This window comes from Festucalex cinctus, chromosome 8, assembly GCF_051991245.1.
Source record: "Festucalex cinctus isolate MCC-2025b chromosome 8, RoL_Fcin_1.0, whole genome shotgun sequence".
In the NCBI taxonomy this organism is placed as follows: domain Eukaryota; kingdom Metazoa; phylum Chordata; class Actinopteri; order Syngnathiformes; family Syngnathidae; genus Festucalex; species Festucalex cinctus.
Window position 1 is genome coordinate 10,429,761 of NC_135418.1, and position 14,047 is coordinate 10,443,807.

General features: G+C 40.1%; 1 protein-coding gene across 2 annotated transcripts in view; it reads right to left on the minus strand.

Annotated features, from left to right (window-relative positions):
- The window catches only part of arhgap46a (Rho GTPase activating protein 46a), a 36,046-nt gene extending 22,793 nt beyond the window's left edge, over positions 1-13,253 (minus strand). For both annotated transcript variants that reach the window (XM_077528967.1, XM_077528966.1), the window contains exon 1: positions 12,907-13,253. In XM_077528967.1, coding sequence (XP_077385093.1) covers positions 12,907-12,920 — 14 coding nt within the window. In that variant the 5' untranslated portion in view covers positions 12,921-13,253. The remainder of the gene's footprint in view (positions 1-12,906) is intronic.
- Positions 13,254-14,047: the final 794 nt, after the last annotated feature.

Genomic DNA, 14,047 nt, shown 5'->3' on the forward strand with positions numbered 1-14,047 from the left:
AGAAATGGTCATGCATTAGCCAAGCTATAAAGCACATTCCGCCGTTACTATTTTTGATTGTACTTGCACATGCCAAGTCCAAACACATAACACGCATATATACATGTCCCATGTTGTAAAGAGGACTAACCACGTTTAATGTTTATACGAGATTGTTTATCAAAAGCTTAAAACATTAAGAAGAAATGTTTGCATTTCAAAAATGTGTTATCATGCAGTATTGCAGTTAAACATTGATGACAATGATACTTTTTTTGTTCTCTCTAATAGCTGTCATTAGTTAAAATAGTCTTGTGTAAACAGCCCCAATTACATAATGTGCAACACTTGGACAGGAAGCATTGTAAATAATGGGGCAGTGACATCACAGGCTGAACTGTCAATACCACCCACCCTCACACCTCCAAGAGCCTTCATTCTGCTTCTGTCCTCAAAAAGAAGTGTTTAAATCTGATCTATCTTAATGTTCCCATGTGTGGTCAAACCCATGTTTGTATCCAAATAAGCCAAAGAGTCCGTGTGCCTCATACTGTTTTTTTCGTTGCATCTTACAATTCCACGCTGCGAGGACAATGAGGAAATCGCAGAGAATTCAACATCCCTGACAGCGTCCCAAACACCCAACAGGAAGCCAGGCTTTGAGGGTCAACGGGTGAGGCCATGGCTGACCATTTCCCTTGCACATGTTGTAGTGGTTGCATAAGGACTGTTCCCTCTCGAAAAATAAACAGCATTTTGAGCAGTGTGAACCTGCTGGGCTTTGTTGACACGACCAGATAAGCAGGAAGACAGTCCGGTTCAGGTCCAGAAATTCCTGAAACATCACTTTAGGGAGTACTCCACATAAGAAAGCTCATTACATGGTTTGATTGTGTAAAACAACTGGAGTGCTACAGGATTTGCCTGACATTGCACAATGACAAACATGCAATACAAATGTAATTGCTCAGAATGAACATTTTTTATTTAAAAAAAAAAAGGGGGAAAAAAGACAGAGCTTAGCAAAACTAATTGGTATTCATTCATTCATTCATTCTTGATGAGAGGCTTTAGTAATACCAAGAAAATGAGTAACTTCTGACTGAAAAGGCATAAAAGTACAGAGAGCAGAGCTCCAACGGACCGTGGCAGCCAGCCTTATCCTGAAAATGTTCATAAATGGTTTGGAATGCAGTCTGCACCAGCTCAGCGAATCTCTGACAGAAATGTTTTCTATTGATCTAAAATTAACTTAATGCACACAGTTGAAATGAAAGACTGTCAGCTTCCAGCTAAATTACAGAACTTCTATAACCAGCTATTGTTTATTTAAAATAATACATATAACAGGGGTGTCAAACATACGGCCCGCGGGCCGGATCAGGCCCGCAAAGGGGTTCAATCCGGCCCGTGAGACGACTTTATAAAGTGAAAACAAAATTGTAATGTCGGACCAATTAATCAGCCAGCCGCAATCAAATATATAAATTTGTAATTTCACAAGCAGTCCTCACATGAGTACTGTAACTTGTACACGGAATCACCCTGTGAGTCATTATTTTACACACAACTTAAAGTTATGGTTTGTTTAAAAAAAGTTTGTTGTTTTTTAAATCGTAGACCAACATAAACGTGTTAAATACGACACATTCAATTACTGGTAACACAAATACATATGACAAGGATTAACGTCCTTATAAATTCATTAACTGTGCCACACAATGCATTCTGGGAACTATATATTTGCAAAACAGGTAGATTTAACACGTGCGGAACTCATACAGGCAAAGTGTTGCCGCATTTCACTTGCTTTTGTGTTATTTTTTTAAACAATAGATTACAGTTAAGCTCCGTAATTTAGGGATGGCCCAAAAATAACAAAAATCTGTGTATAATTGACGGCAATTGTTTTTAAGTTATATACTAGGGCTGCACAATATATCGAAAAAATATCGATATCGCTATATTGGCCCTTGCAATATGCATATCGCAAAGGCATGCAATAAGTTTTATATGAAATTTTATGCTTTTTATATGAATTTGACCAGTCAGATGCTAACTAAAAATGTGCATGGCCATTCAATAGTTGAAAATTATCAAGACATAATTACACTTAATTAACTAAGATTACATTAAGGTTGCTTATTTTGCCACATGAAAAATGTTTTTCTTTCATTAGGTAATAAAAATGTAATTTCTTTAGGTACATGTTAAATATCGCAATAATATCAATATCGCTATGTTCAGCAAGTATATCGCATATCGCATGTTTTTCCAATATCGTGCATCCCTATTATATACCATTATTTTACAGATTCGGCCCACTTAGTAATATATTTTCCTTCATGCGGCCCCTGAGCTAATATGAGTTTGACACCCCTGACATATAACATATCGTACTTATATTTGTCTAAATTTACTATACTTACTTAACAGCTATTTTGGGAAAAAAAATCATAATTATCTTATGGGCATGACAGTTCTTATCCACAGCATTTGAAATGTACGAATTCCAGCTTCTGTTGGACTTGTCACTTGTGGAGTACACAGGGCCTTTGTCTTTCTGGGTCAAGGAGAAGCTTGTGCATGCCGTAGTCACTTACTTCATAGAAACTAAAAATATAGCTTGACAAATACAAAAAGAAGCTTGCGTTGGGGTACTTCAGGCACAAACAGACAAACTGCAAGAAACATTCACATAAGTGTCCATTCTTAACCACCTTGATCTTTTTAAGTCTAATGGGCCAGAGCTCTCCTTGTAAAAGGAGAACTAAATATCATCCTGAACTGATGGTCAGCTCCAAAAATAACTAGAAATGAGAGCAGGTCCCCTAGTGTAACGGAAACAACAGCATATAGCTCATGGAATCTGCCCCATTGTTCCACATCAATGCCAAAATGTAACTGGCACTTTTCCCAGCAGCAGTAAACAGAATCCTGGACAATACGTTCACTGAAACAAGCCAACATGAAGCCTTGTGTCATTGTCCACCACTGCAAGTTGCAGAATTCAGTCTATCTAATTGATGATTAACAGAAAGAAAAGATTACAACTGAGAACTAGCCTTTGCACTAGTCACACTGCTTCAGAGTGTTCCATGGAGGTGGAAAAATTTTCCTCCAGTGGGACCGTAGCGTCGCACATCCGTGGTCGATTCCGTGTGCACCGTGGCTGGCCACAATTCCGTCAACGGACTACTGAATTTCAATGGAGGCAGCCAACACAACCAAGAAACATGCTGGCTACAAGACACCAACATATCAGCAGTCACCAATCAGAGGAAAGCTGTTTTTCCAGATCAAATTAAGGACAACAGTGAATATTCAATTATTAATTCAACTGTCTTACATGCCAAGCAATCAAGACCAACTGAACTAGCTTGAAAAGTGGCGTTGTGAGCATGTTCAACACAAATTGTGTTGCTAAAAGGACATCCTACTTTCATTCCATAACGTTTCCTTTGGTTCGATTAGGGGAAGAATGTTTCCACTTTGTCTAAAAGACAAAATGACAGATTACCACAAGGAGTGGTAAAAAACAGTACACCAGTTAAACTCCAATTACTATTTAGCTGTTCCGTAAGGTGACCCTTAACCTTTTCAACAACACCCTATTCTTGGACTGTCTCTTGTGGTTGAGTTCTCATACAGAGCGAGCCATTCATCTAGGAAACCTTAGTCGTCTGTTCGCCAAAGAACATCAACAGGTTCCAAAGTCCATCATGCTTGGTATATTTACGAACCTGATTTTCTTCTTTAGAGACACAAGACCATCCATTTTCTTTAGCTACGGCCCCCAAAATGAAGAATAACTTAAAATAGAAAGTGTTTACCCTCACCAGGTTGCCATATGAACACTCTTCTATACACTATATACTAGAAGCGGTGAAGAATAAAAGGTGCTCTTACTGATTTAAGTTGACCTTTTCCCTTGTGTAAAAGTTGTTTGCCATCCTTGCTTATCTAAATATTGTACAACTACTAATGGACACAATTGTCAAGTACCTGCTTGGAAGCCAAACCCACTTTCAATGGGCATGAAACTGAAAGAAATGGACCTGGGCAGGCTGCCGGTACAGCAATGAGAACTGAGACTGGCTTTCATGGCTAATTAACAATTGTGAATAATAACATTTATCTGTGGTGTACTGCCTGCCATTTGGACCAAAAAGATGAAACAGCAACAGCGAGCACTTGAGTGTATGCCATTAGTAATTTTAAATTTAACGGTTAAATGTTTTAGTCGGTAGCATTCCACTACAGTCCTATGGGTGTCGGTGCATTAAATAGATGGTGAATTTTAAATAACCTAAAGAGAAGAAGCCGCATGCTCTGTATCCTGGGTTGTCACAAATATGAATAAAAAAATACAGTAAACACTTTCCAGAAGAGCACCAAAATGTGCTGATTTATTGGGCCTTGCTACACTGCTCATTGTGTCACAATGCGTTAAGTTATGTTTAGCTTTGGAGCGGTGTTGGTAACAATTTATATCAAAGCAAGAACATAACCTCTCTGCATAATACTGTGTCATAAATTAATAAAGGCTTCATCTCTTAATGTATAGTTAAAGAATTCTGTCAATTATGTGGATTGTTGCGTTTTGCAGAAATTGAGTGTATCTTTGAGTAAAACCAAGAAAGATGCTGTTAATTCAGTCCAAACCTAAGAATTATATCAGCTATGGTTACTTTTTTTGTTGTTGTTAGAAATCATTCAATGTCTGTTTGGAATGATTATAGAAATTAAAAACACCCATTTGTCTCAGAGAGGACTGATCATCATGAAGTGCTTTGCTGCAGACTCAATTTCAATCAACTCTAATACGTTTTAAATCGACCATATAAACAGTACTTGTTGAAGAGTGGCGTTTCAGTTTTTTTTTTTTTTTTTTTTTTTTTTTTTTGTATGCCATGTTTGGAATAAAAAGCTCCATCAATCAAACTTAGCAACACTTTAATTATATAGCTTTTAAAGGGGTATTCATTTCATTTCAAGGAAGCAGCCTTTCAAATAAATTTCCTTTTTATGGAAGGCGAGGTGTGAGCATGGGTCTTTTTTGTGTGTGTGTGGGTGTGTGTGTGTGGGTGTGCGTGTGTGTGGACAAAGGGTTGAGCAACCCCTGCACTGCATTCAGGCATCCAGAACAGTCAAAGACAGAGAGGTGGGGTGTGCACATGGTTTCAAATGACAGAAAAAAAGAACTGCACCTGTCAAACACAAATTCTTTGTCCCTCATGTTTAACGCCTTCAATTTCTGCTGTATCACCAAGCTCAAAGGTCAGTAAAGCTCAGAGTAATTGGTCTTTGTGTGTGCTCTATATAATCACAAGGTGACCCAAGGCCTTAAGCGTCTGTAATAAAGTAATAGACTTCTGAGCAACGACATAATTCTTCCCAGCAACTCATAAAATTCATGTTAGGGCTCTAAGGACTTATTTTTCATTCCCAATAAATGTGCGGCTGTGCCGTTTAAGATCTGAAGGCATTACATAATTTAGGGGTTCAACAAATATAAATTCTATCTTTTTGGTTGGGCTTAAGATATGTTGGATCATAGCTCATCTCTTCAGGCATTCCAGAAGAGAGGAAGTATACTGAGCTTAAGTAGGCATCAGCGCCCGCACACTAGCCAAACACACCTGACTTTAGATGTCAAGTAGGCTCATGCATGGCACAGATTGCCTAATGTGACTACTGACTACCTGATGCTGTATGATTGTGATCTGGAAATCAGCTGTTTATAACAATGTAACCTGCCACGTGCCAGCAATATGACACAAATCAATTTATTATGACAACAAAAGTAATCAATTGTTCTAACCATTAAGTCACATTGCCACTATGAAATCAATTATGTCGCCACATTCTTTTTCAAAACAGCAAACTGACTCTATGGGCCATTCTGTTTGCCTCATTGATTTTTCAAATGTGATTTAATGTGGTGCTTGCCTGTGTATAAAGACAAAATAATTCAAAAGGCATTTAAAATCTTCAAAGTACGGGCATTGAATATTTGTTTTGATTGCGTTGTCAGATAAGATAAGATAAGAGTGAGTCGATGGTGTCCTGAGTTCATCTTTTGTTTTACTCAACAATAACACAATTGTGCACATATGGGATGTTTTGTGATTGGATGTGTTCAAATCTAGACGAAAAAGAGCATCAGAAATGTTAGCTGGGAATGAACAGACTGTTAGAAAACAACAATTTCACCACCCCCCTCCCCCCAATCTTTCCAGCACTCAGTAGCAGTTGTCAGTGTCAATTCCACTTTCGTGCACTGCCGCTGGTTTAGGAGTCGTCTTTCACAGCAAAACATGTCAGGCAGGACTGACCCCACCTTATGTTCTCCGACTCAAGCTAGCACATAGCAGCAAGTTTCTTGGGAGAGAATAGTACGTTTGAGGAACGTTTGCACATTTAGCTAATGTTGCGAACTTGACTGAACGGTGACGATCCCTGACGAGGAAACAACATTCACTAGCTTTGCAAACGTTTGCCTACTTGTCGTGAGGGCGAACATTCGAAGAACCTTTGTGAACCTTGATGGAATATTGATGGGAGTGTGCATTCGCTACCTTTACCAAAACCCATAAACATTCACCCCTGAGTGGGATACAGGCTTAACCACAAAGAGAACAAGACTAAAGGGAGATGCTCATGACAAGGAATTAGGGAAACCCTCTTGACAAGGAATTAGGGAAACCCTCTTTTTTTTTTTTTTTTTTAATTAATCACGTGAGCAGCGTCAGGTATGACAGTTAACAGTCTTGTCCTGAAAACCAACATTTTCTGTCCAACGATGACTTACTGACAGCTGCTGCCAAGTCATGCAAAAATAATTACATATGACCATGACTGCACTCAGTCAAGATGAGTAACTATTAAGTGAAATACCTTTTTCATGCCATCTGGTATCACCTGAGACCAACATGATTGGCAGGTCTGAGTCAGCCCACGCACCTAAAACTTTAACTTGATGGTCTGGTTTTGGTTAATGCGCTATATGCTCGGCTGTTACAGATGTGAACATGTGGTCTTTTAAAATGATACCACCCGTTTGAACACTTTTTTTTTAAACCTCCCACTCCGAAGTTTTTAATGAATTTTCAAACGTTTTTGTCATATTGTATAAACGTGCGACCCAAAGCCAGTTTATAGTCTGCATGTTTCCCGTTAAAAACTAAACACCCCCAAGTATGAAGCTTCTCTTCATATCTAGGGCACCAACAGTTGAGTCTGTGGTCTTGTTTGGATTCCAAATGGTTACCAAGTTGAAAGAATGTCCTATGATGGCTCATGGTCATATGCATTACAAAGCCCATGAAACACAGTCTATTCAAACTAAAGCCTGCAATGGTACAGAACAATGCGGACTATTGTCAGATCAACAGACCACCTTCATTCAGTGCGGACTCTGTGTGTTGCCTCAACATGGAAAGGACGAGCCAATCTGAGGCGCAAAGGGGAAGGGATTCCAACAGGTTTGGGGTGACACACTTTAGCAGCTGCCCTAATCCAAAACAAGGCAGTTTCTCTTGGCACTGGATAAACAGGGTCATTCAGCCAAAGCTAAAATTTCCTATTCTATTTGGCATTTAGCAATTCTAAATGAATTACATTCATTAATTGCCTCCAAAATGTTTAATTCCACTGTAAAATTATTTAAGTGTGGGAGAATAGCGCCTATCTTACCACCAGTTCTTAGAGACCATTCTACGTCAGTCAACTACTCTGCTTGACAGCATCTTTTCTTTCTGCCAGACTTCCAGACTTGAGACTGCACAGAGGTAGATGTACTCCTGACCAAGCAAGTCACTGGACTATGTTTACATGCATGCAATAACCCTTTTACAACCTGAATATTGGCAATATTGGGGTTTTGTAAGGCCATGTAAAACGTGCAATAACCCAAATATGCTCTTGGTTTTTAAAAACGTCCGTGCATCGCGACCCGAATGGGATATTCCAATCGAGCGCAAATGACCATCTAAGCAAGAGTAACTCAGTCCACCACGCATGTTAGTGGTTGTTTCACAATCCGGAATCCTGACCTTAACCCGACTATTGACTGCATGTAAACGTAGTCACTGCCGTTCCTAAAATCCTTCCCTTTTTACTTAAGGAACTAGCTTGAATGTTTTGCGTTACAAAAGACTGGACGAGGGAGAACGTGCAGCGGAGTCTGGAGAGTGGAGGAGGAGCAGAGGGGATCCGTGTGTTTACTACGGCCTTTCTGTCCAGGTCACCCAGCTGTCAGAGCAGGAACAATGGGGTCACTTGTCCAAACAAGAAAAGATAATTTAACCTGTTAGGATGCAACAGTACTTAATCATGCAAAGTTGCCTCTGATAATGATGTCAAAATACCCAAGGACATTTCGAATAATGCTGACAAACTAAAGCAACCCATCATCGACATTAGAGTACGTGCTACCTGAACAAGCTTTCCGTGCACATCTACCACCAGTAGCCGTTTGTAACTTCATTTTCAGCTAGCCCCCACTCTCAGAAACCTCCCTGCTGACATGACAAACGAGGCCACGTCTAATCCCAGAGTAGAGTTACTGGGTGAGCAGGGGGGTCAGCGGTTGACCACATATCCACACGGGAAAGAAACATACTGATTGTCCTCGAAAGGAAGTGAAGCTGCAGACTGCAGACCCGCCAGGATTAAGAAATGCAGGACAGCCTGGTGCTAATGTTTGGTCTGTGGTTCGATTGCCCCTTTTCCATTGCAAGTTCTACCCCGAAACCGTGCTGTGTGGTCACTTTTTGATTACGAGGAGGTCAGTGACGTCTCTGTCATCTGATTGGTCAACTGTTGTAGGCGACGTTATACTTTAACTGATGCGGCAAGGCACATTTGCCCACTGCCAGGCCATAAAAATACAGTAGTGTTTACACTACAGTATACATATAGTGTGTTTTACAACAATACAGGCCTCGAGTTACGACGTACCCGATCTACGACGTTTCGACATTACGACGCCTGTGCCTCGTCTGTAGCATTTTCTTTTTTGTTAATTTCCCACAGTAATCACGCCATTTTAAAGTTATTTAAAGTTGTGTTGTTGTTAACTCCAGTAACGCGCGTCCATTGAGCACATCGGCTCGCCATCAGACCGAGTTTAAGATTCCATGATTTAGGGATGCAAGGTTAACCGGTACTAATTTGGTATCGGGCTACTGCGGTATTTAAAACTATACTATACTGCGTTTTGTATGGTACCGGTACTTGCAGCGCCGCCGCTCGCCAAGTGACCTTACTGAGATTGTATTTTGCCTGAGGAGTTAGCATATAGCAAACAAGTAGCAGCGTATCGTCGCTTCCCTGCTGCCCGGGAGACGGCGTGTGTTTGTTTGTGCGTCCGTGCGCAAGAGCGCGCAATTGAGTGGGTGAATGACTATTTTGAGAGCATACCAACATAGGACTGAAAGAACAAGGTCTGAAGGAAGAACTGAAGGATTTGCAAAAGATCTGAAACAAGGACTTAATGAAGGACTTTAAGAAGTAAAAGAAGGCCTGAAACAAGGACTTAAGGATTGGAGGATTGGATCTTTCTTCAAACGGCTGTAATAATCTTCCTGGCTGGGCAGTGGGCCTCCATGCAGGTGATGTCCATGCAGCCACTGCTGCTCCATGGCCATCCTATGTCTAATCTGCTGTATTTGTTTAAAAGGCAGCAACTTAAAAAAAATAGTTTCAGTTAAATATTGCTGTTAAAAATATGCACTTTCAAAGAATGCTGATGTAAGTTTTTTTTTTTTAATGTCCATAAGAATAACCGTAAAAGCGTGTTTGTTTGTTTTTTCCTCAGACTATAATCGTACACCAAATCTGAAATCGTTGCACCAATATAAATGGTAATTAGCTCAGTAGTAGAGCCACGTCCATGACCGACTAATACTTTTAAGCTAGTCTTCAATGCAGGTGAACTGGGTTCGTTTCTTGGCTCCCCCCGTCCCTTCTCACTCACTCACCCACACTCACTCACCCACCCTTTGCATTACTAAACCACAAACTAGAAAAAAGTCAGACACCATTACCCCCATGGTACTATTTTTCTGTTTGCATCACTGCGCAGTGCGCAGCATTCAGCTAACAGACGCACGTGTTCTACCGTAAATATAACTTTAAAAATTCACTATGACACTGACGGCAACGACAATGCTTTTAGCACTGAGCCAAGGAGGTATATCTTGATGAACCCGAATATACCAGCAACGATCACTACTTTTCAAAGTGCATTGTGGGTCATTTTGTATTACATTTTTCTCTTTTAGACATTCGGACACCCCTACAAAATGGTATAGCCCCTTAGTATTGCACTATATAGAGTAGTGTGCACATTCAGACACAACCGTGGTTTGTTGCTATAGGACGTAATTCCCCTTCTTAAGTACGCCGTGAGACGCAATAATTCCTCGTGAGTGTCTTTATAGTCATTCAAAGACACGCTATTTTATGCGTTTACAGCACGCGATGTTACCAAGATCACATGACTGTCCAAAAATGACCGCTATGGTACCTAATACAAAAATATCTGTAAAGTACTAATACAATCATAATCGCTCAACATAAATTGACTCTTTCTTTTCTTTTCTTTTTTTTTTTTTTTTTTAAATCAGGGAATTCACAGAATAGCTGGTTAGTTTTTTAAGAAATGGTGTATTGCTTGAAGGTGGTGGTAGCATTGGCTTCAAATTTAAAGTGTCAATACAAATTGGATACAAATTGCTCAATGCAATGCTAAAAAAAAAAAAAAAAAAAAAAAAAAAAAAAAAAAAAAAAAAAACTGGCTTTGATGATTTTATAAGATGTAAGCGATTCAGAAAATGGATGGAAGGATGGTTTTAGCGAGATGTCCATTTAATTTGTGCGGGCGCAGTCATAACTCGTCACACAGACTGAAGTCCTAACCAAGTCAGATTGTTGAACCAGACCTTAAACCTTCCTATAGAACAGGTTCAAACCTCAAGAGCAAGTTGTGCGTATACAGATAAACATTTTCAGGTAAATCACCTGAACCTCATTACATTATCAATATGGCACACTATGGACATTGGAAACATGTTGGTCTGCTAATCTACAATGATGAGATCAGCAGTGCTCTACTTAAAAGTAGCAAAGACAAGGGAGACATCAACAGACTGCTGTTGTCATGTAAGTTTGAGAATCACTTCCTTTTAACGGGGTCTATTGTCAAAACACTTCAAGGATGGACATCCTGCTTGTGTATGTGCAGGATTGTTCTCTTTGGTCAGCATATTATTATTGAGCGAGCGTGCGGTAAGACAACATCCTATTTTAGTGTATGCTCCTTACACCCTCAAGGACATGACAATGTAAGAAAACTTTAAGATAGCAACAAATTGACCTGTAACCTGACTTGACTCAGTGCTGAACAGATAAGTCACCAAATAGGATGAGAGACTGGTTGGTTTTGCAAACTCCTTGAGGCTACGTGAATTACACCTGACCTCACAAATGTCATCTACACATCTAACAAAACATTGAGAAGAGAGAGCACACAAGAGGCAGTATTGTGAACTACTGCTCATCACATCAGTATGGCAGTTCTGAGATTACTGTTTTGAATCTCAGAATCTCCATTGTTGTGTGTGGGGTTTGTGTGCTCTCTTCTGTGCTTGCAGGCTACATACAATTCTTCAAAACAAAACAAATCCAACAAGCAGTTACATATCCATCTATCCATTTTCTTGACCGCTTATTCCTCACAAGGGTCGCGGGGGGTGCTGGCGCCTATCTCAGCTAGCTCTGGGTATTAGGCGGGGGACACCCTGGACTGGTTGCCAGCCAATCGCAGGGCACACAGAGATAAACAACCATCCACACTCACAAGCACACCGAGGGACAATTCGGAGCATCCAAGTCACCTGCCATGCATGTCTTTGGAATGTGGGAGGAGACCGGAGCACCCGGAGAAGACCCACGCGGGCACGGGGAGAACATGCAAACTCCACCCAGGAAGGCCGGAGCCTGGACTCGAACCGGAGTCCTCAGAACTGGGAGGCGGACGTGCTAACCACTCGACCACCGTGCCGCCCGCAGTTACATATTGATTTCATATATTAAATTACAAAACTGATATGTCAGCATTGTTTCTTAATAGTAAAAGTACTAATAGTAAAAGTGTTTTTGTTGTTGTAAAGCATTGTGGGCTATGTCAAATATTATTTATTTCATTATTACATACCCCAGGGATAAAGACTGGGAAACTTGTGCACTAAAATAGTCCATAGGTGTGACTGTGAGGACAAAAGCTATATAAAAAAAAAAATAGATGGACAGCACAAAAAAAATCCTAAAATTTGAAAGGCACCACGCAACAGAACAACATTGTATGTAACAAAAGCGTCAACTCAAAACTATACCGCAGTAACTTTGAATATGTGAATTAAAGCACACGAGTGTAATAAAAACCTGAGTTTAAAAGCAGCTTTGGTAGAAGCTGAGGAAAATGACATGTGGGGAACTTCAAACCAGGAGCTCCAACCAATCCCAGTTGCAATGCACCATGAAGTGTGATTTGGAGTGGCAAATGGCTTGGGAACGTTTGCTTTCCGTTTTGGTTATTGGTGCTCTTAACACCACACCAAAGAGTTAGTTGGCCAAAAGGCTTACTGGCTCACTGAAAGTCTAAAATATTATGAGGTTGCTCGTAAAACAAGCTTCTCTCTAGTCTCCAAAGCTAATAACAATAATAGAAAGAACATTGCATTAGGTGCTACACGTTCAAAGAATTAGAAAGGTAAAGTAGCATTACAAATATCCATTGTAGTCTGCTGTGGGCGGCAAACTGCTCGCGAGGCAGCAAAAAAAAAAAAAAAAAAGTTTCTCCACTTAACTTTCAGTCGCTTTTTCACAAAAAGTGAAATTAAAACATTACATAAAACTTACCTAGTCCCAGCCATTTTCTTCACATTGTAAAACGTGCGGCAAACAGGTTGAAATGAGGTTTGTGCTCGAGTCGCGAGGAGGAAAGTCGTTGCACGAAGCACACCGAGCGGTCCGAGTGGGGAGTGTAGCGGTGAGTCCTCCACTGGTGAATCCGAAGATCAAGTCTCCGCCCCCGCACGTGAGTCAGCGGTGGGGAAAGGGATGGAGATGGAGCAGCGGCGGTTGGGGGGGGAAGTGGGGTTGCTTTCTGTCTGAACAATCCGCTTGCAGTCGACCTCTGCCATCATGCCATGGTACGTGTCTGGAGAAGCCGGAAGCAAGCTAAACAATGAACGTACACCGTTATACTAGTTTGCTTTAAAAAACAACAACAAAAAAAAAAAAAACTACCGTAGTCTTAGTTTAAAAGTTGATACATCAAAGGGAAGGTAAATAACATTAAATACTTCGTTGAGTACGTTTTTCATGTCTCTAAATATTTTTCTTAAGACTTTCTACCAAAGTGTCAAAAGTACCCATATAGCCTGTACTCAAATAGAAGTACAGGTGTCAAAAACCCTGAAAAAAAAGTAAAGCAGCTGAGTCCCACCTCGAGAATTGAACATAGCCGTGGGCATTTGCTTGACAGGCAGCAGCATATGTATCACTACTGTTAAATAATTATGTACACAATCTGATAACTCTGCACAAAGGTTTTCCTCTTCTATTAACTTTTCAGACAAAGCGCTTAAACAATGCCATAGTTGGGGAATAGCTTGCTTCTCCGAATGAATCTATTTCGTTATCATTATGCTCCCATTCATGTTCATACATGTGAATTGAGTTGAATCAGTTAGTATTATTGTTTTTTTTTTTTTAATGTTTGCGTTATTGATTACTTTTGCCACCTCTCCTAAATTACTAGCCTATGCTACCCAGATTTGGCTGTCTGGTTGCTAAGCAACAAACTAACGAGAACAATTTAGCATTGGCATTTGAATTTGAAATATCACCATTATAATGCTATATATTTCCCAACTTAATATAGTGTCATTAGTATAAAAACGTCAACCACATAAATTATTCGGCTCAAAAGTCAGAGTCAAGAGTTACCATGTAGACAGACAGTGACCTCTACTGGACACATAGCAGTGACGTCATG